Genomic DNA, 26,422 nt, shown 5'->3' with positions numbered 1-26,422 from the left:
GCCCTATCATTACCGCTGGGGTGATGTTCATGTTTTCAACTTCTCGTGGGATGCTGAGACACTATATACTGGACATGTCTAGATATACGTGTTATGCAAGATATCATGGAAAGAGTGGATCAGGTTGTGTGTGTACCAGAAGTTACTTGTGATATGGTTTTGTGCAACCGCTAAGAACGAGTGCTGATCTCAGATCCGACATTGACAATAGTTCCTTCTCATTTTGTCAAAACATAGGTTGATATTTTACAAGTCCATCCTAATGCATTTCATAACACATCTCACGTAAAATCCAAAGAACAAAAATACTGAAAAAAACAACGCGTACTGGCTAGCGACACACCTGGCTGTAACGTGTGTGAAATACTACGAAAGTAGATATCAAGCTCTCTTCCCAAGCTACAGCGAAGCAGTCGTTAGCTTGTCATTAATTAAGGACAATCGGTAAGCAGACACTTCTTTAATGTTGTGTAACTCGAAGCAGTTCTTAAAGTTAGGACAGTCCTTACAAGGCAGGCTAGCGATTGTCTTTAAGGTGTGCCCCTGACCGGCCTTTAAACAGTCTTTAACTGGTCATAAACCATGTCAACCTTTCAAAATGGCAATTTATCTCTACGTGGGGAATGGGAAGAAGAGGAGAAACCATAACGTGAACCATGTGTTCCACGACAGTAATAACCCTTCAGATACGTTGAATGATGGTGAAATACAAGCAAGATTCAGACTCCACAGACTACTGATTTTTGAACTGTGTGATTTAACCAGAGATGATGTTGCACGTCCTACATGTCAGTCAAATGCGCTAAGTGTGTCACTACAAGTGATGACAACGCTGCGTTATTATGCAACTGGCAGTTTCTTGTCCGTTTTACACAGATGTACAAGGTTTGTCCAAAATGGCTGCTTCAAGATGTGTTCACGATGTCTCAACACCATTGTGCAAACATGCTACTGAGTATTTTCATTTTCCAAAGACACAAGTTGAAAAAAAGGAAATGAAAGCTGATTTTCACCAAACAGCTGACTTTCCAAAAGTGCTTGGATCTATAGACGGTTCCATTATCCCAATCAAAGCGCCAACAAAAGATGAACATTTGTTTGTGTCTAGGAAAAGATACCATGGCATAAATGTGCAAATTGTGAATGAGACTCAGTTGCAAATCATAGTTGCACAATGGCCTGGCACCACTCACGATTCTCATATTTGGAATATGTGCAGCCTGAACCAGTCATTTGAACAAGGCTTGGTTGGAGATGGCTGGTTGCTTTTGAGTCAGTGAGTATGCATGTGCTCCATGGGTGATGACTCCTGTGTTGAATCCTACCTCACCAAACGAACAAAGGTACAACATCGCTCAGTATAAAATCCGAAACACAAATCTGAAGGCGTTTGCTATTTGAACCTTCCAAATGTTGCAAAATAATAGTTGCAACGACAATGGTGCGCAGTATGTGCATATCGAATGGCCTACCACTCCATGAAGAACTTGATGACAATGAAGACGATGACAGCGACGATGAGGATTTCTTGGTTCCTGGGCATCAACAACGAAGAAATGGTTTTATGTTCGTAACAAGTTAATTGAACCAATCTTCAATCAATATTGTGCTGTGGTCAATGAACAAACTGTTGGTAGTGTTCCATGTGAACTCATACAGTTTCTCAACTTCATTAAAAGTACTATCCAAACAGATGGAACAGTACAAAGTGTCAAACGTAACTGTGCTAGCACGGCCAGTAGTACGCTGAGTTGTAGTATTGTCTGCCATTGCACAATGTTTGCTATAAAACAAGGTGATTCACAGGGAATCCCATTGCCTTTAACCTTGCCTTAAGCTGTCCATATTCCGAGTTACGCTTGTTTAATGAACGCCAAATGCACACCTAAGTATTGTTCGGCGCATGCTTTATGATACACTACTTAATTTTTCTAACGTCGTTCGCAAAGCGTTCGTTAACCATGCGTTAACGACTGCTTCGAGTTACAAGCCCCTGGTACGCGCCGATAACTGGTCGCTAGCCCGTGTACACCGACGTCCGATTTACTTACCCAAGAGCCCACGTTCGCAAAGCGTTCGTTAACCATGCGTTAACGACTGCTTCGAGTTACAAGCCCCTGGTACGCGCCGATAACTGGTCGCTAGCCCGTGTACACCGACGTCCGATTTACTTACCCAAGAGCCCACGTTCGCAAAGCGTTCGTTAACCATGCGTTAACGACTGCTTCGAGTTACAAGCCCCTGGTACATGGCGATAACTGGTCGCTAGCCCGTGTACACCGACGTCGGATTTACTTACCCAAGAGCCCACGTTCGCAAAGCGTTCGTTAACCATGCGTTAACGACTGCTTCGAGTTACAAGCCCCTGGTACATGGCGATAACTGGTCGCTAGCCCGTGTACACCGACGTCGGATTTACTTACCCAAGAGCCCACGTTCGCAAAGCGTTCGTTAACCATGCGTTAACGACTGCTTCGAGTTACAAGCCCCTGGTACATGGCGATAACTGGTCGCTAGCCCGTGTACACCGACGTCCGATTTACTTACCCAAGAGCCCACGTTCGCAAAGCGTTCGTTAACCATGCGTTAACGACTGCTTCGAGTTACAAGCCCCTGGTGCACGGCGATAACTGGTCGCTAGCCCGCGTACACCGACGTCCGATTTACTTACCCAAGAGCCCACGTTCGCAAAGCGTTCGTTAACCATGCGTTAACGACTGCTTCGAGTTACAAGCCCCTGGTGCACGGCGATAACTGGTCGCTAGCCCGCGTACACCGACGTCCGATTTACTTACCCAAGAGCCCACGTTCGCAAAGCGTTCGTTAACCATGCGTTAACGACTGCTTCGAGTTACAAGCCCCTGGTACGCGCCGATAACTGGTCCCTAGCCCGTGTACACCGACGTCGGATTTACTTACCCAAGAGCCCACGTTCGCAAAGCGTTCGTTAACCATGCGTTAACAACTGCTTCGAGTTACAAGCCCCTGGTACATGGCGATAACTGGTCGCTAGCCCGTGTACACCGACGTCCGATTTACTTACCCAAGAGCCCACGTTCGCAAAGCGTTCGTTAACCATGCGTTAACGACTGCTTCGAGTTACAAGCCCCTGGTGCACGGCGATAACTGGTCGCTAGCCCGCGTACACCGACGTCCGATTTACTTACCCAAGAGCCCACGTTCGCAAAGCGTTCGTTAACCATGCGTTAACGACTGCTTCGAGTTACAAGCCCCTGGTGCACGGCGATAACTGGTCACTAGCCCGCGTACACCGACGTCCGATTTACTTACCCAAGAGCCCACGTTCGCAAAGCGTTCGTTAACCATGCGTTAACGACTGCTTCGAGTTACAAGCCCCTGGTACGCGCCGATAACTGGTCCCTAGCCCGTGTACACCGACGTCGGATTTACTTACCCAAGAGCCCACGTTCGCAAAGCGTTCGTTAACCATGCGTTAACGACTGCTTCGAGTTACAAGCCCCTGGTACGCGCCGATAACTGGTCCCTAGCCCGTGTACACCGACGTCCGATTTACTTACCCAAGAGCCCACGTTCGCAAAGCGTTCGTTAACCATGCGTTAACGACTGCTTCGAGTTACAAGCCCCTGGTACGCGCCGATAACTGGTCCCTAGCCCGCGTACACCGACGTCCGATTTACTTACCCAAGAGCCCACGTTCGCAAAGCGTTCGTTAACCATGCGTTAACGACTGCTTCGAGTTACAAGCCCCTGGTACATGGCGATAACTGGTCGCTAGCCCGTGTACACCGACGTCGGATTTACTTACCCAAGAGCCCACGTTCGCAAAGCGTTCGTTAACCGTGCGTTAACGACTGCTTCGAGTTACAAGCCCCAGGTGCACGGCGATAACTGGTCGCTAGCCCGTGTACACCGACGTCGGATTTACTTACCCAAGAGCCCACGTTCGCAAAGCGTTCGTTAACCATGCGTTAACGACTGCTTCGAGTTACAAGCCCCTGGTACGCGCCGATAACTGGTCCCTAGCCCGTGTACACCGACGTCGGATTTACTTACCCAAGAGCCCACGGGCTTTCAACCAACAGTGCAGATCGATGATGTGTTTTGCAGACAACCTGATGAATGATATCTGCATATTCATGTGGTGAAGAAGCTGAAAACACTTGAACTGTGCGGTCGAATAGCTGTTAAATCTGACTGAAAACAAACTTTCCTCACGCATGCAGATAGCCGAAGTTAGCCGAATGCATAAGCGGTACATGCCGAGAAAAGTTTTCCAAGTTGCGAACCTGGTCAAGCTCCATATCAGCGCGTGACAATTTTGGTTGCCCGCTGCGGGTGAGTCTGTGAGGAGCTTGTAATTTTGTACACAAAGGGACACAACCTACTTCCTGATCTCGTGGCCAAGCAGAAGAACTATTAATTGTAGTTATAAAATGTAACCTGCAATGACGTGACGATCATCGACAAAGATGATTTGGAAGGTAATGGTAATAGTTGTTACAGTTAGCTGAAACTGCCATGTTAGGGTGAGAGTTCCTCCTTTCAACCATCCCAAATAATATTTACGAATTGACATTTACTAGAATTATTCACAAAACCTAACACACAGACTCGTAAAAATTACTGAAAGCCGCAAAATTAAGAAAAATATGAGGGGATGAACCTCTAAGTGTTTTCTCTGTTAATCTGCGGGAGAAAGAATGCCGGGGAAGGGAAGGAACTGTTTCCCTTCAACCCAGTCGATAAGACGACAACAGCGCTAATCTGAGTCCGGAACAGTGGATGTAGCGGTTTTCGAAGACTGCAGGAGTGACACGTTGTAGCGTGTCAGTACATTTGACATTATAACTTATATGCCACTGACTGAATTTGTGCATAGTTTACCTGTATATTTCAGATGCTGCACGTATCTCTGCACTGACAGACCATTTAATAAATATTAATATTATTATCATATGGTCTCTGTTGCAATGTTGTTCTTTTTGTTTGGTTAAACTTAATGGAAAAAAAATATGTACAACATTTGAAGATTACTATAAGGATTTGTCATTAAGAAAAATAGCCACGGATGAAATTTACATATGTTTGTTTATGAACTTGTGTTGGTCTTAAAAAGTAAAATGGTAATCTATGCTAAGCCCACAATGTCGAGCACAGAATACAAGAGAGTCTCTCATAGGAATTAACAGTAAAGAAAAGTGACACTACCATTTAACCACTGTGTCAAAATTAATTGATATACAACGCAGTATGTTTGAAAAATACTGGCTGGTACACAGTATGTTTAAGAAACAAAAAAATTAAGATTTACGTCTTATTGGTAAGGTACATGGGTAGTACAGATATGTTGCAGTTTCAAAAACATGGTGATTTTCATCCTGCAAGCAAAGTTGATAAATGTGTCTTGTCTTAAGTGAAGGTTTGAAATTAAGAACTTATTTCTGTTAGCAAAAACCTATTTGTGACCAGTTTCCTGTATATGTAATGTGAGATTATGTCTTCTTTATCTTTTCAGTTGTAGTTGAGGAACCTCTTCCAAAAGTAGCAAATGTTTGTGCTACGGTCTCTTCTCATGATGGGCCGTATCACATGGAGGGTGCACCACTGTCCATCTCGCATGTGGGCATGGGTAAAGAGGCGCAGAGAATGGTGGTCACTTATGTACAGGACTCTGTGTTACAATGACCACAATTCGTGTAACTCAGCAACGGACACTATGATGGAACCAATGTTTTGGTGTGTGGATCATTTTGCAAAGTATATGGGGCCAGTAAGTCCATTTCTCTGTGTCTATCCATGTGAGTAGATCATCCATCAGAGGAAATCATCTGTTCGTCCATCTGTGTAAATATGGTTTGTAATATTTCTCCTAACATTTCAGATTATGGTAACAATGGTTGTGTTCCTTACAACAATGGTTGTGGCCATCTTCTATGTCTGTCTCCTGCCACATATTTACTATGAGTCAATGGCAGCAACTCTGTTTCACCTCGTGTTCGGGCACTGGCTGCTTCTTATGATTGTCTTCAACTACATCATGGCGTGTTTCACCAGCCCAGGACACCCTCCTGATGTAAGTACACCTGTCCCAGACACCCTCCTGATGTAAGTACACCTGTCCCAGACACCCTCCTGATGTAAGTACACCTGTCCCAGACACCCTCCTGAAGTAAGTGCATGTCTCCAGACACCATCCTTATGTAAGTACATGTGTCCAGACACCGTCCTGATGTAAGTACATGTGTCCAGACACCCTCTTGATGCAAGTACACATGTATCTAGACACCCTCCTGATGAAAGCACACTGTCCCTAGCTACCCTCCAAATTAAAGTACTCCTGTCCCAGACATCCTCCTGATGTAAGTACACCTCTCAGACACCCTCATGATCCGTGAATGTCCATGGTAGAATAGGTTCAAAGTTCGAATGGTTTGTGCAGTGTCCACTTTCACTGTTTGGTAAGCTGTGTTCAGACTGGTCAGTCACAAAGGTTACCTGACGCAATCTCCTACAAGGGTTTGTTAGATTCAGGAGAGGAGTGTAACGAATAATACTGAGACTAAGTGTACTGAGACTTCACTCCCCATGTACACTTCTGATGAAAGTACACCTGTCCCAGACACTCTTCCAATGTAAGTACACCTGTGTCCAGACACCCTCTTGATGTAAGTACACCTGACCCATACAACCTCAAGATGTAAGTGCACCTGAGTCCAGACATCTTCCTGATGTAAGTACACCTGACCCAAACACACTCCTAATATAAGTACACCTATCCCAGACACCCTTCTGATGTAATTATACCTATCCCAGACACCCTTCTGATGTAAGTATACCTGACCTAGACACACTTATAATGTAAGTATACCTGTGTCCAGACATACTCCTGATTTAAGTACACCTGTCTCATACGCCCTTTTGATGTATGTGCACCTGTGTCCAGATACAATCCTGATGTAAGTACACCTGTTCCAAACACCCTTCCGATGTAAGTGGACCTGTGTCCAGACACACTCCTAACGTCACAAGCCACACTCCACACTCCACACTCCACACTCCACACTCCACCCTCCACCCTCCACCCTCCACCCTCCACACTATCAGCATCCAATACCCTCTTGCTTTGAGTTCAGTTTGCCTGTAATGTTTTCTAAATATTTATGAAATATGCTTTTGAGGTAATATTTAATAATTAAGCACACCAGCCAATTGACAGTATGACAAGGATGCTGCTTACTGACAAAATTCTCTCTCTGCAGAACCTGCCGGAAGTTGTCTCCATCTGCAAGAAATGCATTTCCCCCAAACCTCCTCGCACACACCATTGTAGTGTCTGTCGCCAGTGTGTGCTGAAGATGGATCATCACTGTCGTATCCTTTTTCTTAGTGAATATATTGAATATCAACACATACCAGGATCAGGGACAGCAGATATTGTTAGATCTGTACTCAGATCTTGCAGTTCCATTGGTTAATATATACCACATGATGAAACCAATTACATCAAAGTTCACTTTCAAATCACATGAATGACTGTTACAGCAAATATTAACCTGTCAGATGATGAATATTGACACTTGTACCTACAGTTCATGGTTAATGGGCTACGGTATTGAAACCATGGACAGGGTAAGGATTCATGAACTGTGAAGTAAACATAAGTATAAATAGAACAAATGATTCATCTTGACATGATCAATATCAAGATATATAATTTCAATTCCTTGGGTCACTCTTCCTATGATCAATGTGGTACAGCTGAATTACAATGTTGGCAGCAAACAATATAGCCTACCATAACAAATACATGTACAGCAGATAGTACATTGTACACTTTAAGAGAAAGTCCAGTCAGACTAAGGAAGTAATTTCAAATCCTTGGTCCATTTCCTCTGGAACTTTGTCATGTGGTACAATGTTGGGAAACAGTATACAAATAATTGTTCTTGATGTGTCAGCATAAGAAAACATAGACCCAGACAATATATGATGCAGTCTGAGCAGACCATCTCCGCCATATTGTTCTTTGAGTCCTGTTTTTCAATATTGGATCTGAATCTGTATTAGCTTTTAGGCCAACTGAACCACATTCATGTACTTTTGTATATGCCTTATTGAAATGAATATAAATATTTATGAAAAAAATAAATGCAGGTTTCTCAACATATGTCCAACTAGCTGTCTCACATAAGGTAGGGTCAAATTGCTTGGGTCAATCTTATACCAGATGTATTCTGTTCAATATTTCTTGGAGACCATCTTTAAGTAATATATCTCTCAGGGTTGTCATTGCACACATCGTTGCCTTCAGCAACCCATGCTTTTTATAAAAGGAGACTGTGCTTGTCATGAGAGGCAACTAAAGGGATCGGGCAGTTAGGCTCGCTGACGTGGTTGACACTTGATGTTCATGATGTTGATCACTGGATTTTCTGGTCCAGACTCGATTTACAAACCGCCACCATAAAGCTGGAATATTGCTGAGTGAGGCGTAAAACTAAATTCACTCACTCACCATATTGTGTGTATACAATTCTGATTCTTCCTACCCCACGTATACATTCTCCCCCAGCTAGTTTTCCTCAACCCTTGGCAGCATGGCTAAACAACTGTGTTGGCTTCTACAACCACCGCTATTTCTTCATGTTCTGTGTATACATGTGGACAGGTACCATCTATGTCAGCAGTGTTGGCTACACCCTCTTCAAACAGCACTTCTACGGCAGCAAGGTTAGCATTCTCCCACTCCTTCACTCAGTCAGCAATACTCCCAATATATAACAAGGTATTTTAAAATTCTGATTCACCATTATACTGATAATCTCAGACAATACCTACAAACCTACCTTTGTTGATTCATAGTTTAATCTTTTATTAGTTTGATTTCAATCCTTAGTGTATATTCTTAAAATTCTGCTCTAGTCTCTTTCTAACTGGTAATGAAATTGAAAATGTATCTGAAATAAAATTGACAGAAATAAGACAGGGTTTGCTTTTTTTAGCAGTGAATCCAGATTGTCAAGGAAATTTTTTCAGTGTATTACGTATTACAATACATATCATACCAGGTGATATCATACAATACTCCACAATCAAATTGGATGTTTACAAGGCATAGAGTAGCATGACTTGGCAACAGTTAGCTGTGATTGTTCTGACAGAATGTTTCTGTTTCAGGACATTGTGTTCCCTGGATTAGTGAATCCTCTAAATCTTGCCTGGGATGTATGGAGTTCCAAAAAGGTAATGTCTTACTATATGTGCAGGTAACACTTCAGGTTTTTATTTCCTTAGTGCATCTGGCTCGGTCTTCATTTAAACATGGCTGCACAACATAAATCTTCCATTATGTACCACTGGCAATGTGTACCACCTCCATTGTGTACCACCTCCATTGTGTACCACCTCCATTGTGTATCACCTCCATTGTGTACCTCCAACATGAAGTACCTGCATTAAGTACCTGCATTTTGTCCCATCTTGGTGGCAGTGGGGTAGTCTAGTGGTTAACGCACAGCTCGTCACTCCAAAGACCCAGGTTCAATTCCTAACATGGATACAATGTGTAAAGCTCATTTCTGGTGTCCCTATCCATGATACTGCTGGAATATAAGTGGCATAAAACTAAACTCTCACAAATCGACATTTCCTTGTAGATTTTTCACACAGTCATCAAGCTAAATGCCTAACAACAGTGTATGATTTTACATCGAAATGTCACTGTGATCAGTTATGAAGAAGTTGTCATCCGTAAAGTCGTTTGCTTAATTTTTGAGTTATCAACTTCTAAATGCTGATCAAACAATCCAGAGAAGGTCTTTTCTCCTATAAAACCTGAAGTATTTATTGTGATTTTATGCCTCTGACTAGACAATCAGAATTTTGCATTTTATTTCATCACTGAATGTTGTTTGTGTGGAAGCAGGTGACACCAGAAGCTGTGGCACCTGTGACAGGGGTGAACATGTTAACTAGCAGTTTGGATGAGTTTGAGCCTGAACTGAAGGGACAGTGGATCCACAATGCTATAATCTTTGAGTTCCTGCTGTGTACGGGTGTGTGTGTTGCTCTTGGGCTCCTCACTATCTGGCACGCACTCATGATCAGCAAGGCAGAAACCAGCATCGAGGTTCACATCAACAAGAAGGAGAGGAAGAGGCTGAAGAAGAAGGGCATGGTAGTGAACACTTTATCTGTTATCTAGTGTTAGGGCATGGTAGTGAAGACTTTATCAGTTGTCTAGTGTTACAGCATGGTAGTGAAGACTTTATCAGTTGTCTAGTGTTACAGCATGGTAGTGAAGACTTTATCAGTTGTCTAGTGTTACAACATAGTAGTGAAGACTTCATCTGTTATCTAGTGTTACAGCATGGTAGTGAAGACTTTATCTGTTGTCTGGTGTTACAGCATGGTAGTGAAGACTTAAAATGTTGTCTAGTGTTAAGGCATGGTAGTGAAGACTTTATATGTTGTCTAGTGTTACAGCATGGTAGTGAAGACTTTATCAGTTGTCTAGTGTTACAACATAGTAGTGAAGACTTCATCTGTTGTCTGGTGTTACAGCATGGTAGTGAAGACTTAAAATGTTGTCTAGTGTTAAGGCATGGTAGTGAAGACTTTATATGTTGTCAAGTAGTGGGACATGGTAGTGAAGACATAATATGTTGTCAAGTAGTGTTGGGGCATGGTATTTTATTGAAAGCTGGGATCTTTTCTTATTCACTTTTTTTTTTCTAATTGGAGTTACTTTTAAATTATGTATTGGGGCATGTAGAAAATGTGGTTACCCACAATTGCCTTCCCTGCTTTACCAATCTTTCTCGGCCCCACCCCTCCCCATACACATTGCATCAATGTTGCTGTAACATGAGAAAACTATCTTTGCTCACTATCACACTGTCATTATTTATTCTAATAACCCATAGCCATGGTGAGGTTCACCCCCAGTAAGGTTCACCCCCACTGAGCATACTCATTGCCTGTCTTGTGTTATCACCTTAATGCTGTGCATCAGGCAGGGGAACAAGAAGTACCATTTTTTAGTCATTTGGTATGACACACCCAGGATGGATTTATTTCGCAGCCAGACACTCTGTCCACTAGACCATGGGAGGGGTCTATAAGTAACAAACTCTTGATATGGTAAAATTTTTTAACTTATCCTATCTCACGTTATGCATCTCTCTTCCTCTCTTCGACCCAGTGTGGAAACGTGCTGTCAGCTAAGTTGAATCAAATCTTCTTGGTCTCTGACCACCCAACCACTGCCCCTGCAATAGACACCTGTCAATCATCCTGTACGCGCAGCCACTCATGTGACCTCCTCTACTTGTCATTCTCTTTCTTGTCGCACCACAGGCTGGACGTGTGGTTTTGCAAGAGAAATGATAGCTTGATTTAGTGATTGACGATGGGTGTTTCTGAGAGAAGAACACTTCTTAAACACAAGCGTTGTGGTGATTATAACTGTATTGGCTTGTGTGAGAGGTCATCTAGATGTAGTTTGTGTATGGGATTAGATGACAATGAATTTGATCTGTACTGGTGGGCGAATAAGAGGAAGACGTCAGATAGAGATAGGTGCAGGGCAGAAGACGGTTCTTCAGTGGCTAAGAAGGCAAAAAAGACACCGCCCTAAGTTGGAGGCACGACGTTCTGCATCTACGTCGGCAGATGAAGACCTTTTACAGGAGGCATCAGATTCTTATCTTAGTGAGGATCTCACACAGTTATTTCATCTGTCGACTTCGGGGAGTTTAAAGGATGCTAGTGTAGTTTCGTCACCACCACGCATGGTAGTGCTTTCTCAACCACCAGTCATTTCCCGCCCGATGTCGGTCGTTACGATTCCAGATCACTAAACGATTCAGCAGATGGATCGGCATTCTTTTACCGCTTCAAATGTGCTTCGATTGTCTACACGAGATCATGACATCCCAGGGCGTTTGAGTGAGTACAAAGAGAATCGTTTGAGAGCGTTTTCCCCTCCTCTGCTTCTTAGCGATTTGATTCATGCGGAAGCGTTTCAACAACATGATGTGATGTTTGCTCAACCTTCTTGGAATCGATGCGGCGATTCGCAGTGCTACAGCGTCCGACGGCATGTTTCGATTCACTGATGGCAAGTAGTACTTTGTTTACGGGTGTGCCAAGTGGAATCACCACTTCGATTCCTCAGAGTGGTTTCGGTTCCATGACGATGCATAGGGTAATGACTCAACATGCTGGGTTGAGTGGAAGCGGTTTCAGGAGTTTGGGGTGGGGGGTGCACCTCTTGTTTCTATGTCAGTTCCACATGTGCTCCTCAGCGGTGAGGGCGCCTTTAGTTACCTGTTCGATGGGGTGTTCCGGTGTTACGGGAGCAATGTATGGTGTACCACATTCAACTGCTGCACCTAGCTTACCTGTTTCATGGGTTCCGGGAACGGAAGCAATTACGTCACAGCCCATGGATTTTGTATTGCGATTTGATATGATTTGTATTGCGAGTTGCTGCGGCACTTCGATGTCTGGATCCGGTGACTTCCGTCTCGTTACCTGTTACGATGTCACAGACTACAGCGTCTCATGAGTTGGCTAGACTGCGACGATCGGCTACACTGTCTCCATTGTCAGATGGTGCTTTGAGTTCTGGTGGAAGTTTGATGCGGGTGATACGTCCTCACTGCTTGAGTGGATTGCTGACAAATTACAATTGCAGCGTAGTACGTCTTCGGATGATACATTGTCTGCTTTTATCATGAAGTCTGGCGTTGCGGTCATAATAGAAACCTCTCAGAAGCAGACCATCACAACTTATGTGTCAAATGCATAGGATTTGTGATAGGTCTAACAGATGTGCGTATTGTGAATTGTAAGACGACGAGTTTTCTCTGTATCGACAGGCAGGTAGATGGTCGTCTGATAGAGATCATTGGTGAGCAGAAGTTTGTCAGTCTGCTCCTAAGAGCTGAGGAAAGAATGACACAAATTAGTTGCTAGACGATCATCTGCGAAATCAGCAGGTGAAGCCTTTTTGAATGAGGCCTCGGACTCATACCTGACTGAGAATTTGAGAAGATTGTTTCGTCCAAGTAATTTGGAGGTCTTGCGGGACGTGGGCGAATTGTCGTCGCAACCATGTATAGTGGTTTTATCACAACCACAACCTTCATTGCAACTGGTGTCTATTGTGACGATACCGCAGTATTCATCGATTCACCCTACCGATCCATTGACTCATGAACTCTCTAGTGATTCGGTCTACCACTCAAGACTCACGATGTGGTTGCAGCTCAGCCGATTGAGTCTGATTTGGAGATTCCATTAAGGGTGGAATCAATTTGGCGTTTTACCATTTTCACGTGAATGCTTCGATTCACTCTGAAGTGATGCACTCTCAACAACAGCTTCGTTTGGATGCGGCGCTCACCCAACCACTCATGGTCGATTCGGAGATTCACTCTAATGCAGCACTTCCACTACAACAGGGCAGTCTCGGTTCAGTGCTTCCTCAACCATATCGCTCCAGTGCTGCGCTGTATTCTGAAGCACCGCTGTCTCAAAAGCTGTATGGGTTCGATGCGGCGCTTTTGAATGGTGTCTATAGCTATTATCAACCTGGAGATTTTATGATCAGTTTGGATTTGAAGGACGTCTACTTACACATTCAGATTTGCCCAACACATCGGAAGTTTCTGCAATTCATGTTCAAGGGCATTCACTAACAATGGCTTGAGCTTCCGTTTGGAATTTCTTCAGCCCCGTGGCTATTCACACGGGTCACGAGGCCAATCACTGCAGGGGGATTGTGTTCAAGACTTACATGGACAATTGCATCCAGGCTCGGAACGACGAAGGCATTCTGCTACTTCACATGGAGTTTGCGATGCGGCTTCTTCGCCACTCAGGCTAGTTGGTGAATCTATAGAGGTCGGAACTGATCCCTACCCGCCGTCTGCAGTTCATCAGGGCGGTATTCGACACTCAGGTCAGCAGATTTTTTGTGCCGAGGGAGAGGTTCAGCAAGGTGTTACATCTGATTCCCCTTGCCTTGTCTCAGCCCAGGATGCTCAGGCAATGGCAGGAGTTTTGTGGGTTACTGTCGTCCGCTGAGGCTCTCACTCTCAGGGGTCAACTTCAGTTTTGACCCATGCAAATGTTTCTTGCTCCTCATATCAGAAAGGGAGACCTGTCCGCAGTGATCATGTTACCCAGGGAGTTTCATTCTCATCTACTATGGTGGATGCAAGAATCTAACGTTTACGGCAGAGTTTGTTTAGAGCCGTTGGAACTCAGGGCAGTGATTTTGGCGATCACTCATTGGTGAGAGCAACTCAGAGGTTTGCCTCTCATGATAATGTCAGACAATGCAGCGGTTGTTTGGTACATCGGTAAGATGGGATCGACGGGGTCAAGTCAATCACATTCCAGAGGTAAGAATGTCATCGCGGACTCTCTGTCATGACCGAAGCGTCCATCCCCAACGGAATGGAAGCTGCATCCAGGGGTGTTAATTGTTGTTTGCCTCCCGCTGACGGAGATGACTATAGATCTGTTCGCCACCAGATTCAATCATCAACTACCGCTGTTTGTGTCTCCGATTCCGTATCCGTTAGCCTTTGGACTAGACGCCCTCGCAATTCTGTGGGACAGTCTTGACGCTTAAGCATTTCCGCCAGCAGCCCTTCTTCCACGTGAACTTCTCAAGTTACGTTCGACTCGGCAGATGACACTGCTTTTGGTTGCACCCTTTTGGCCGACAAGGATTTGTCCGTTGTCTTGGCTCATCTTACATCGAATGAATATGAACCATTGACAGAAAAAGAATTTGAGCATGTCACTTTCAAGACCTTCTTCCTTCTGGCCTTGGCTACAGCTATATATCCGAGTTACATGCGTTGGATGTTTCGCGGGTATGCTTTGAAGGTCTCGACATGCTAGAGTGTTCCTAGGCTTAAGGTGGGATTTCCTTGCCAAGAACCAGTTACTGGGACAGCCAGATCGTACCTTCAGTATTCCTCCACTGTCATCTATCCTGGGTCCAGAAGACACCGAAGATTTATCCTTGTGCCCAGTTCGGGCAATGAGGATATACTTAGGGGCTCTTCATCCCGCTTTTGACAGTTTCCAAAGCAGAAGTATCGCATACAACCTTGGCTTTCTGGTGTGAGATCCACGATTCTGCGAGCGTATGCCTTTGCAAAGTTGCCACCACCTTTGTCCGCAAAGCCTCAAGAGACATGTGCACTCGCTTCCACCATGGCACTCCGTAGGAACTGTTCACTGCTAGCCATTATGGTAGACTGCTTTTGGAAGTCAGATACTGTGTTTGCCACTCATTACCTACGGGGTGTATCAGTCACGGACGTCAGGCCTTCATTAATTCGGTCCATTGGTCCTGGCGCAGCAGGTGTCGTCGACCCATCCACGCAGATAAGCATCTCCACGTTCTCGGTCTTGCTGTGTACATAATAACGATATCGATGTTATCCATATCTTATGTACTTTGTTCAAATGGGCTAGATTGTTCTCACCTAGGAAACTAGGGCATGGTATACTGTCATACCAATGGCTGGATAGACTGTGCGGGCAGTCTTGTGCACATGCAGAGATGATTGACACTCCACTTACTGACCTCTACTCTCTGAGCAATCACATCAGTGAAGCGTTGAATTCCGATTACCTAACGGTTTTCAAAGCATTCGCTCCTAGGTCCTTTCTCACCTTGGTAAGAAGGGAGATCGGTACAGAACGTTAAACTAGTTGAGCATCCGGGCTACTCCTCCTTTCACCGCTGTCCAGCATGTGTCTGTGGGGAATAGTTTCAAAGCAGGGATGTGCCAGATCACTGGGGTCACCTGATAAATCACTGGGTGGCGGCGTTAATTCCTTGCCAGACTGTGTCCTTTTGCTTAGCAAAAGTTGCGGCTGAAACCACAATTACTCGGGAGCACCCACTCCCTACAGTTTTTGTGCTGTGTAAGCCAAGGGGTTTCCAAAGCAACCCATCACAAGTATGGAGTAGCATATCGGGAGTTGGTGCTTCTCCTGGCCTCCTCCTGGAATGCATCCTCGCCTGTGCAGTTTGTCAAAGGGTAATCTGCGGCCCTCCAGCCAACTGTGGGATAATGCATAATGTGAGATAGGATAAGTTTAAAAATTTGGAAATTTGAACTATAAATTTTATATTTATATGCTTATCCTATCTCACACGATGGATGCCCACCCTTCCTTCCCCGCATCACAGATTATTTGTAGCTCCAAGAAGAGAATGACAAGTAGAGGACATCACGTGATCCGCTGTGAGTACAGGATGATTGACAGGTGTCTATTGCAGGGGCAGGGGTTGGGTGGTCAGAGGCCAAAATTTGATTAAACTTAGCTGACAGCACGTTTCCAAACTGGGTCAAAGAGAGCAAGAGAGATGTATAACATGAGACAGTATAAGTATATAAATATACAAATTATAGTTAAAATTTCCCACTTTGAGGATCTCTGTTATGTCCACAGCTGACAGTGGAACATTGAATAATTGTCCCAACCCAACCAGCTGCTGTTGATAGTGACACAGTTCTCTTTCTCTTCATAATTTATTATCAGAAGCTGACATTCATATCACCTAATGTTGCAGATTTTTAAGAATCCTTATGACTTTGGATTTATACAGAACTGGAAGATCTTCCTTGGAATAGAAAAGGGCAGGTAAGGTGTTTCCGTTGCGAAGGTTCCTAATACAGTAGAACATGGATATAACGAACTCTACGGGACCAAGGGAGTTAGTTCGCTATATCCGTTGTTCGTTATTCACGTTTGACCGCCATATTGGCTTATAGAGATGAAGAGACACGTATATACATGGGCTACAGTGGGCGTGGCAAACTGGTGGCTGACTGACGTCACAATCTTATCTTCTGTAGGTCTTACGGCTACAACAATTTCATTGTCAGCGTTGATGAAGACATCCAGTCGCGATTCTTAATAATGGAACTGAGTGTTGATTTCGGAATGCCAAAGTCAAGAGCAATGTTTGTCTTCGATCTTACTCCTGATTCTACATCCTGGATTATCTGAAGCTTTGTGTCAAAGGTGATAGCTTTACGTTTGCCTGCCATAGAGACGAGAGCGAACTGAAGATCTGTGTATCAGTCAAGCTTTTAAACACGATGTGTTTCTTTTGTTAATTAATTGATGACTATCAAACAATGTTGATTCACCGCCAACGAGGTTAAACAATGTTGATTCACCGCCAATGAGGTTAAACAATGTTGATTCACCGCCCACAAGGTTGATGTATACCGCTAAGTCGCTGAGTTGACACTGAGCTGACACTGAGTGAGTTCGCTACTCACGTCGTTAATTGGGCTTGGGGTCAGGAAATCAGTTCGCTATAACAGTTAATTCTCTACTCACGAGTTCGTTATTCACGTATAATTTTAATGATATTATAAAGGGACCATTGACGGGACTTTTAAATTTGTTCGCTATATCCGTTTGTTCGCTATATCCATGTTCTACTGTACTCAGTTAAGGAATACTACAACCTGTTTGGTTGTACTGCTGAATGTGGTATGCCCCTGGAAATATGTCATACTGAGGAACAGGGGTGTCAATACCTTTGCATTCCAAGTTATGACAGCTAGAGAACAAGACGACATAGCACTACATCTGTTTTAGGTGTATGTTAGATATGGGAATTACAAAGTGCAAAGATGGTTATATTCTTATGTGAGAATACAAACTAATTCAGTTCCATTCCATTACACTTGGTATGTAACCATAATCACCACTGTTCGCCATCTTGTAGTTCCAGGTCTTTCTGGCGACACATCCTCTTCCCATCATGCCACACACCAACAGGAAATGGTCTCACATGGAGAACTGCCACGTATCAGCTGAACAAAGAAGAAAATGGCCTCCGGCTGTTATGACCCTGGCATACTGGATAGTAACTCTCTCACAAACTTGTCGTGGTTGACTTGACTCACTATGGTCATGGCCAGATACAGAAAGTTATGCGATAAGTGTTCTCAATATTATCTTCACACTGCTGTGCAGGACATTCACTGAATTCATGGGAGATTAACAACAACATTTTCATGGGACTTCCACAGCATAATCATTAAACATTTATAGGACTCAGACTTGAGTCATCACAAGACTTGGCAAAAACATTTACAACACCATTGAAGACATCTGAGCACCATTGAAGATTCAGTGTACAATTAGTCTTCAGCAACCCATGCTTGTCGTAAGAGGAGACTAACGGGATTTGGTGTTCAGGCTTACTGACTTGGTTGACACGTCTTTGTATCCCAGTTGTGATTGATGCTTATGATGTTAAAACTCTGGATTGTCTGGTCCAGACACCATTATTTACAGACCATCATCAAAAAGCTTGAATGTTACCAAGTTTGGCATTAAAAACAACAACTGTAAACAGCACTAAATCAAATTCAAAACTGTTTTCAAGGACATTCACAAGATATATCCATATGATACCCACATGACTTTCAACAAACATACTGAGGATATTGGTAAAACATCTATAGAACATTCACAAGATACCCAAACGACTTTCTCGAGACAGCCAAAGGATATTCACCCCACAAACATGCAGAACATCAGTGGGACATTCAAATGATCGTGTGTTCTTTGTTGGACTCCCCATTCAACTCAGGCGTTTGGCTTCCAGTCTACTGCAGACACTTTTCTTGCACGACGTCAGTGCTGGAAATCTGTGCGACTTGTAAACCATGTTTCTGCATGACTGAGACTTTGTGTGACCGTGTCTAGCATTCCACCCACAATTACAAAATACATAGGTCTCTTACTCAGAAACTATACCTTGCTCTGTGAAGGTCAGAGGTCATTCCATACGAGTGTGCATCAGTGTAACTGGGCCATGAGTGAAATGAATGTGTTGGAAGATATTCAGATCTTGTACGTTCTTTCAGCTGCAGATACTGCACAGAAATGACAAGGTGCAATGAAGATCCACAATGATAGAGATGTGCTATATTTTGTATTCAGAACACCCTTATAACATTCATTATCAAGATAGAGAAATCATATGCTTCTCTGAAAGTTTGGCTTTCAGGCAAAACATTACGGGTAACTGGAGGTTTTCATTATCAATATACATGTATTCTAGAACTCTTGTTCTGTGATTTCGTAATACGACGGACATTTTGGGGTCCACTCTTTAATATGAAATATGGTAAGCAGGTCTACATCCTTATGTTTATGTGAGACAGATGTTAGTACTGGGTTTCATGAGGCAACACAGGCAACACTCTCTTTTATGTGTATGTTTCAGGGTACTTCTTACCCAAAATATAGGAGATTAGTAATACCTGGAACAATTTCACTCTCTGATCTTTTACTACAAAATGATACCTCCCTAAAGATCGAAGCATACCACCTCCATTGCATGTCACATAAGATTTCTAATGAGCCAATGAGTATGGAGACTGACTTCTCTGACATTCAGACATTAAACAAACTCGAACAAAATATTCTGTAAGTATTATGTAAAGATTCGCCATTGCAGTTGTGATATTTCATACATTAACTCCTATCTGCCATACACCAATAGGAGTGTCCCATCAAAGATTACGAAATATTAGTATTCTGTGGGGTTTTTTTTTATTTATTCAGATCTCATTGAATCAAAATGACTAAACTTTGGAGCCTACTGGATCAAGAATCCATAGAACCTTTATTTTGTCATCATGGTTGAATTTCACTCATCATGTCATGTAAGTGGCCAAAAGTACAATATTGGATAAAACACAAAGTGTATTTGTTTATTGGCCATCTGATGAAATCAATTTATTTCTCAATGATTTATATAACTAAAATATGGAAAACCGGCCATATTGTTTCAGTAACCCTATTTTCACTGAAATTATACATACTGATTTGTTATTTGTTATCTTTATTTGCTTGTCATACTTCATGACAATGAAGACATTGGTTCAAGTATTAGAAAATATTCAGCATTTGCAGAATTAACTTTGGACAGGGTGGGCATCACAAATAAAATTTGTTTTTTCATCCTACTTTGAACTTTGAACTGTTCCCTAATGTGTAGTGAGCATTTTCAGATGTTACCCTTGGTACATTGCTTTGGAGAGAAAAGATGCCATTTTAGTCAAATTCTGAAAGTTCTGCCTGAAATTAAGTCATTTTCAAATATGAAAAATGAAACTTAAGTATTTGACAGTATGGGTCTTTTTAATAAATACTTCTGCCAAAATTATAACTATGATCCCTGCTTCGGGTATCCAGGGAGGCGGTGGGTCAGGTTTAGATGGCGTGTCTTTTGTGAAGACTTCTTTTCTGTTACAAAAATCAAATTAACAGTCAAATCAAGTTGAGCTACTTAATGTCAGTAGACCCAAAATTGTTCATCTGATAAGTATCTCAGAAGTCATGCTCATTGTGGTCCATATACATTACATTTGTATGTGTTACTGTTATGGTTTTAATAAAACAACAAGTGCATTGTTTGTAAATGACTTGTGTTTATGGCATGCATATTGGTAAATGTACCAATCCAATATACAGCAAATCAGTGCTGAGCGGACAATAAAACACAGACACACTCGTTCCTAAATAATGAAATTTATTGAAATTTCATACACAATTTATGCGTTTGTTCAACAACACAGATATGTGTATGTTATTTGTCCATTATGCACGCAAATAGACACATGAAGATCTTAAGTCAAATAGGCCTTTAGTAAGCCATGCTTGCCACAAAAGGTGAAACGGGATCAAGTGGTCAAGCTGACTGACTTGGTTGACACGCCACTCGTTCCCAATAGCACAAATCGATGCTCATGCTGTTGTCCAGACTCAATTATTTACACACTGCTGCCATATAGTGGGAATATTACTGAGCGTGGCATAAAACTAAACTCACTTACACAAAAATGCTGACTAGAAGACATCTGAATAAAATTTGTATTCACATGGCTATAAGTCCATATATCCTGAAAACTATGAGTAAGCAACAGCTTGATTGCATATTGAAGACAATAGCACATACATTTCAATGTTTTTGAATACTCTTTAGTTAATTAGTATCATTGTTTGTTACCAGACTCACAAACACTATGTCAACAGCGTTGAAGGTAACCCAGCACATGACAGGAGTTTAATGCGGGCTAGGCAGGTTGATGTTTTGGATACTGCCATTACTGAGGTGCCATCTCGGCTTTAGTTCTATGTATGAAATGAAGAATGATGAATCTGTTCAGCCCCATGAACACTTGACATCACAGCCATGTGTAATAAGACATAAAGATAGCCCTCCAATCACCCATACTTATTTTGGGTGTGATATTACACGTCATCTTCAGTCATACCCATTGATGGATACACACAACATATGGCATATGCTATCTCAATCATGCATACTAATGTTGGACATTTTGAAACATGTGCCATCTTCTGTCTGGCCAATGTTGGACATAGTTTAACAATTCCTTTTCTTGAAAAGGCCATACCAATGTTGGACATGATACAACAGATGTCATATTCAACCAGTCACACCAATATTGGACATGACACAAAACATGCCATCTTCAATTGGTCATACCAGTATTAGGCATGACTCAGTGCATGCTATGTGCAATCAGACATACCAATGTTGGACAAGACTTTATGCACACCATCTTAAACCAGCCACACAAAAACTGGATGTGACACAATGCACACTATTTTTGATGAGACACCAATGCTGGCCAACACCTAATAGATGTTATCTTCGATCAGGCATACCAATGTTCGACATGGTTTGTTCAAGGTAAGCTAGGGGCCCTGGTTGATATGCTGGTGGAGGTTGAGGTGGTGGCATGACAAAGGGCTGGGGGACAGTGCCTGGCATGGGGGGACCTGGGTATGGGGCCATGCCAGGGTGCTGCTGTGGGTGCATGGGCTGTGGGGGTGGTGGTTGTTGCATCTGTGGGGGTTGTTGCTGGTGAAGGGTGGGTTGCTGGGGTGTTCCGGTGCCAGGCATGTTGCGAAGGAGATTTTGCCAATGCTGCAGACGTTCATGGTGTTTTTCAATCAGCTTTTCTTTTCTCTCAATCTCACTCTTAAGGTCTGCGATGTCCTGAAACAGTGAAATTGTCAATAAACTTTCATTTGTTGATATGACTGTGATAAACATGGTCTCTTACCAAGATTTTTAACTGTGCCCATTGGAATCTATGCCTACAAGAAGAATAGGAGTGAGCGAGTGAGTTTTTATGCCACCTTTAGCAATATTCCTGCAAATATCACGACGGGGTACACCAGAAATGGGCATCACACATTGTACCCTTGTGGGGAATCAAACGTGGGTCTTCAGCATGATGAGCCAGGGCTTTCACCACTAGTCTACCCTACCACCCAATAAGCTTGAACCATAATGAACATAATGAATGTCAGTATTCTAGGAATAAAGAGGGTATGAGGAATCCATGCAGAGGGTATCCATGGAAACGTTGAGCATCCCAGTGATAAATGTTTTTACTGCAATCAGCAATATTTTCTTACTATTACTTTTTCTTAGATTTATATAGCATACATATCCAGACAACTAGTACATGCTCAAGGTATTGGTATTTTTCTTCATCTCTAAGTATTTGTCAACATGGTAGGCAGTTATTCTTCTAAATTACCCCTAGGGGCGTAATTAGTCAGTAAGAAAGTACAGCGTGATGACACATCATATGATACAGCCACTTTAGGCTGCTCCACATGCAAGGGACACACCTCCTTCAGCACTTGTTCCGGTTTCTCTGTAGACATGATGAGTCTCTGGCTCAGGAAATATGCTTCTGTCTGACGAGCTAAATCCAGGAACTTGGATATTGTGTGATCCACCCCTGCAACACAGACACATCATATTGTCAGATAATGTTCAGTGATTTATCTATGATCCTAAAATATGTGCCCTTAACAAAGACACTGGCACCAAAACATGTTCATATTTTAGTGCCAGTGTGGAACATGGACTGTTTTCAGTCATTGGTTGGGATAAATCCTTGATGTTAACTTGTCTCTGCAGTTTAATCTCGTCCATAATCTCACATCATTTTCAGTATTGCCCTGTCTGCACCAGTTGCAATAGCAGTCATGCTGGTAAACCCATATCAGCACATGCCATATGCATGTGTTCGTGTCATGATTTTTCTTTTACAGTATCACATGATTTTTCTTTGAAAGTATCTCATGTCTGACATTGATCTCCTTGCAGTTTTACTGCCTTTGTAATTCTGTTAAAATCTGTGATCAAAACCAACTGAGAAAGACTACTGTTCCTGTGATAACATATAGAACCACTACCCAAATGTTATCATTAATACTAGAAACGTTCAATCAGGCTAGGAGAATTGTGTTACATTTTATCCCTGAATCTGTACTTGGCTTTAAACACTATTTGCTTTATATTGATGGAAAGACAGGTATGATAAATGCTCTATAAAAGCCATAGTCTGCATGACCACCTGGTCCAATATAGTCTTACCCTGGTTTCAAACCAAACATATTAATCCAGAGAAGGTTAACACCATGAATACTCAACTGAGAAATTAAGGGAACTAAGGGAAATCTGTATCTAATCATTTCAGAAACATAAAGTTAAACATAAACTAAGCAAAAGTGAAACAGCATCATTCATTCATTTCTTTTCGTAAAAATATTTTGGTCAACCCAAAAGGATTCTTTGTCCCCATGAATGCCTACCTGTCTTCGTTTCTTCAGAATCAACAACATTGAAATGCTCCTGGGTCGTCACCAAGGCAAGGCAATTCTGAAATATGAAAATAGACATATAGGATCAGTAATCCAACAGCCATCCTCAAAATACTGTGAAATTATCTCACTCTAAATAATGTGGACCCATTCGCTTGAATTGGTGCATCTGAGAAGTGACATCACCATGTCCGTCTCTGTTATCAAGCAACATGGAAATGATTCTATGTGTACGCTAATTTGGGCATAACTCTCCAGTTATAATCACACTCTGAACTTTGTTGTAGTTGCTGTCATACAGTGGAAATGCCATGGTGCGGTATATCATTTTGACGTATTTACCATCATAACATTGATAAGATACTGACAACAGGAAATTTTGCTCACTAAACAGTGTACCATCTTTTCATGTGCTGTGGGATTTAGAGATATAGAAGAAAAGTGAATTGCAGAATGTTCCTTTAAACACAACTCAATTCAACATTCAATTCACCAGCTGCAGCATACTATGGCGCTAACTGGCTACATATGTGAGGGAGTGCTACACTTTACCGAACACACTTTTTCAGATTAATGAGCGCTCCCTAAAGATCGGAAAGGGAACAGACCCTCCCCCCAAACACTAAGGATCGTAAACGGTGCCTAAACGTATCCTCAAGCCCTTACTTGTGGGTCTTAAAGGGACCACTTAACTTACAATGAGTCTAGGATCATCTGACATGCTCATCTTCAAAAGTCAGGGCTAAGAAAACACACAGTAGCGCATGTCCAGTCAAATTTAATCAATGTTTTCATCAACATAAATGTTGTAGGGGTGTACAAACACAAATGTCGTATGTCCAAACCTGAAACGCTGTCTCCAAATCATCGATGATGTGAGATTGGCCTCCATCGCTTGTGGAGGCGGCCATGTTTCGGTAAACAATAAAGACTTCGGGATCCACCGGCAACGTTCGGATTATTCCGCCATACTGGGGGTGGGGAAGTGGGTGGGGGCTGCGTTGACCGTTTATCCAGCAAGCGATTTCAAGTGGACGTATAATCAAGGTCTTTGCGGTCAACTCTGTTTACTTCCGGGTTTATCACTGTCGGAGGACTCGATCCGCTTTCTTCTGTTAAACGGGTTCGAAATATCTAACAACTTTTGTTTCTTGGAAGCATGACGGTGAACATATTGTTCGGTTGATGGTGTGATTTAGTAGTCGAAATGGAAATCTAATGTTTACAAATTCTAAAGAACACCTCGAACATTCTGTCGATACCTTGCATGGTGTGAATACGGAACCCGGAAGCGTCTTTAAATATTAGGTGTTAATACGTGTCTCCATGTGAAGAAGTAACCCAGGGCGTGTCGTGATTAGAACTCCACATGACAGAGTGACAGAGACAACTGACAGTCCTCCCAGCAGCCTGAAGTCACTAAAGTCTGTTTACTGTCGATAGTTCATACCTAGTTTCTGTTGTATTCTGTTTATAACTCCTGTAAAGAAAGAAGAAATAGTTTGATTATTTTGTGAAAATGCCCTCGAGTACAAGTAGGAGTTCAGGGCGAAATCGTGAGGGAGGCACAAGACGAAGTCGATCCAGAGCAAGATCTCGTACCCGACACAGAGAATCAAGGAACCATTCACAGAGTCACACTCATAGCCGATTTCGCTTCAAGATCAAGGAGAGAAACTATCCGGCAGCAGTATGCAGCATGATGACGATTGTGCTGTTGTGTGTGTCAATGGCTGAACCCCGATGGATATCTCTGAGGGGAGGGGGGTGCAGCTTAGCCGACACTAAGGATGGCTATCTTCACTCACTCGGTGTCATCCAGTTCTTCTACAGTGGCAAATTGGTTAACATGGAAAGTGACAACTCTATACAGTACCATTATGGTTCAAAACCAGATGAAGGTATAGTAATCATTTCAGCACTCAACATTTGTAATGACTATTAAGGCCACTCCATGTAGATCTATATGAATTTGGGAATATATATTAGTATTACATATTGTCAAGAAATATGCCCAAAATGAATATTTTAAGAAAGCAGCATGATGTTTGAAAATTCAGCTGATCACGAAAGTGAATTAATGGCGTAAGAGAAGAAAATAAGATGGTTCTGACAGTTGTGTCATAGCATGGAGTGTTCCTATGGTTATTTCCTGTTATACTTTTATTGCTTGTATATAACCAGGATATTATCATTGAGTATCATGATAGTGGCATCACAGTAGTGTTTTTTGAGACTGCCTGAAATAGACTCACCTAATGCTGACTGTTGCCATATACACGATGGAACTGTCTTTGCAGTGTTAATAAACTGTGTGGATAGCAAGTCGGTGCTGTTGTTCAAGACTGTTATCTTCTTCTGTTTCTTGACGATTGTGTTCGGTATGGCCTCCTTCCTGCTTGACTTAACAGGGCCATCTGGGAGAGTTCTGCAAAGGTTTCACCGTAATGCAATCTTCAGCATTATTACAGGTAGGCACCAGTAAATGGTACCACAGTAAGAGCTGAAACTTACCATAGATAATTCTTACCATGGACGATGAAGCATTGTGCTGACCTTGATGAATATACAAAAGTACAGTAAGTGGTGTCATATTATCATTATTATACCATAGTTATTGTGTTCATTTGACTTTGAAAGTGAAATCTTTCAGCTTGTGTGTGTAAATTTGATATGTTTTTCACTTGTTTTAATGAACATGTAAACTGATATC

At 42.5% G+C, this 26,422-nt stretch overlaps 3 protein-coding genes across 3 annotated transcripts in view; 2 read left to right on the top strand and 1 right to left on the bottom strand.

The window, feature by feature from the left end:
- The window catches only part of LOC137266039 (transmembrane protein 127-like), a 117,391-nt gene that overhangs the window by 86,690 nt on the left and 4,279 nt on the right, over positions 1–26,422 (top strand). Inside the window, exons 2-3 of the mRNA XM_067801539.1 lie at positions 25,211–25,610; positions 26,010–26,180. Coding sequence (XP_067657640.1) covers positions 25,229–25,610; positions 26,010–26,180 — 553 coding nt within the window. The 5' untranslated portion in view covers positions 25,211–25,228. The remainder of the gene's footprint in view (positions 1–25,210; positions 25,611–26,009; positions 26,181–26,422) is intronic.
- Positions 4,326–18,612, top strand: LOC137266037 (palmitoyltransferase ZDHHC16-like). The gene is made up of 9 exons (XM_067801537.1): positions 4,326–4,463; positions 5,498–5,752; positions 5,864–6,055; positions 7,242–7,353; positions 8,579–8,712; positions 9,160–9,225; positions 9,908–10,159; positions 16,595–16,665; positions 17,768–18,612. Exons 2-9 carry the CDS (start codon positions 5,531–5,533, stop codon positions 17,889–17,891), a joined length of 1,173 nt encoding a protein of 390 aa, XP_067657638.1. The 5' UTR covers positions 4,326–4,463; positions 5,498–5,530; the 3' UTR covers positions 17,892–18,612.
- LOC137265251 (mediator of RNA polymerase II transcription subunit 28-like) lies at positions 20,574–24,639 on the bottom strand. Its single transcript, XM_067800604.1, has 4 exons — positions 24,555–24,639; positions 23,701–23,767; positions 22,729–22,841; positions 20,574–22,084 (listed from the first exon to the last, which is right to left on the bottom strand). The coding sequence occupies exons 1-4, from the start codon at positions 24,618–24,620 to the stop codon at positions 21,731–21,733; spliced, it is 600 nt and encodes a 199-aa protein (XP_067656705.1). The 5' UTR covers positions 24,621–24,639; the 3' UTR covers positions 20,574–21,730.

The sequence above is a fragment of the Haliotis asinina genome, chromosome 15, assembly GCF_037392515.1.
Source record: "Haliotis asinina isolate JCU_RB_2024 chromosome 15, JCU_Hal_asi_v2, whole genome shotgun sequence".
Taxonomy (NCBI): Eukaryota; Metazoa; Mollusca; class Gastropoda; order Lepetellida; family Haliotidae; genus Haliotis; species Haliotis asinina.
Note: the sequence above shows the minus strand (reverse complement) of the source record. Positions and strands in the feature narration are given on the sequence as shown.

Coding starts and splice junctions, on each gene's coding strand:
- LOC137266037 (XM_067801537.1), top strand. CDS start 5,531: ATGTTTGTGCTACGGTCTCTTCTCATGATGGGCCGTATCACATGGAGG. Junction 5,753..5,863: donor TTGCAAAGTATATGGGGCCA/GTAAGTCCATTT, acceptor CTAACATTTCAG/ATTATGGTAACAATGGTTGT. Junction 8,713..9,159: donor AGCACTTCTACGGCAGCAAG/GTTAGCATTCTC, acceptor TTTCTGTTTCAG/GACATTGTGTTCCCTGGATT.
- LOC137265251 (XM_067800604.1), bottom strand. CDS start 24,620: ATGGCCGCCTCCACAAGCGATGGAGGCCAATCTCACATCATCGATGAT. Junction 23,768..24,554: donor ATTTGGAGACAGCGTTTCAG/GTTTGGACATAC, acceptor TTCATATTTCAG/AATTGCCTTGCCTTGGTGAC. Junction 22,842..23,700: donor TTCTGAAGAAACGAAGACAG/GTAGGCATTCAT, acceptor TCTGTGTTGCAG/GGGTGGATCACACAATATCC.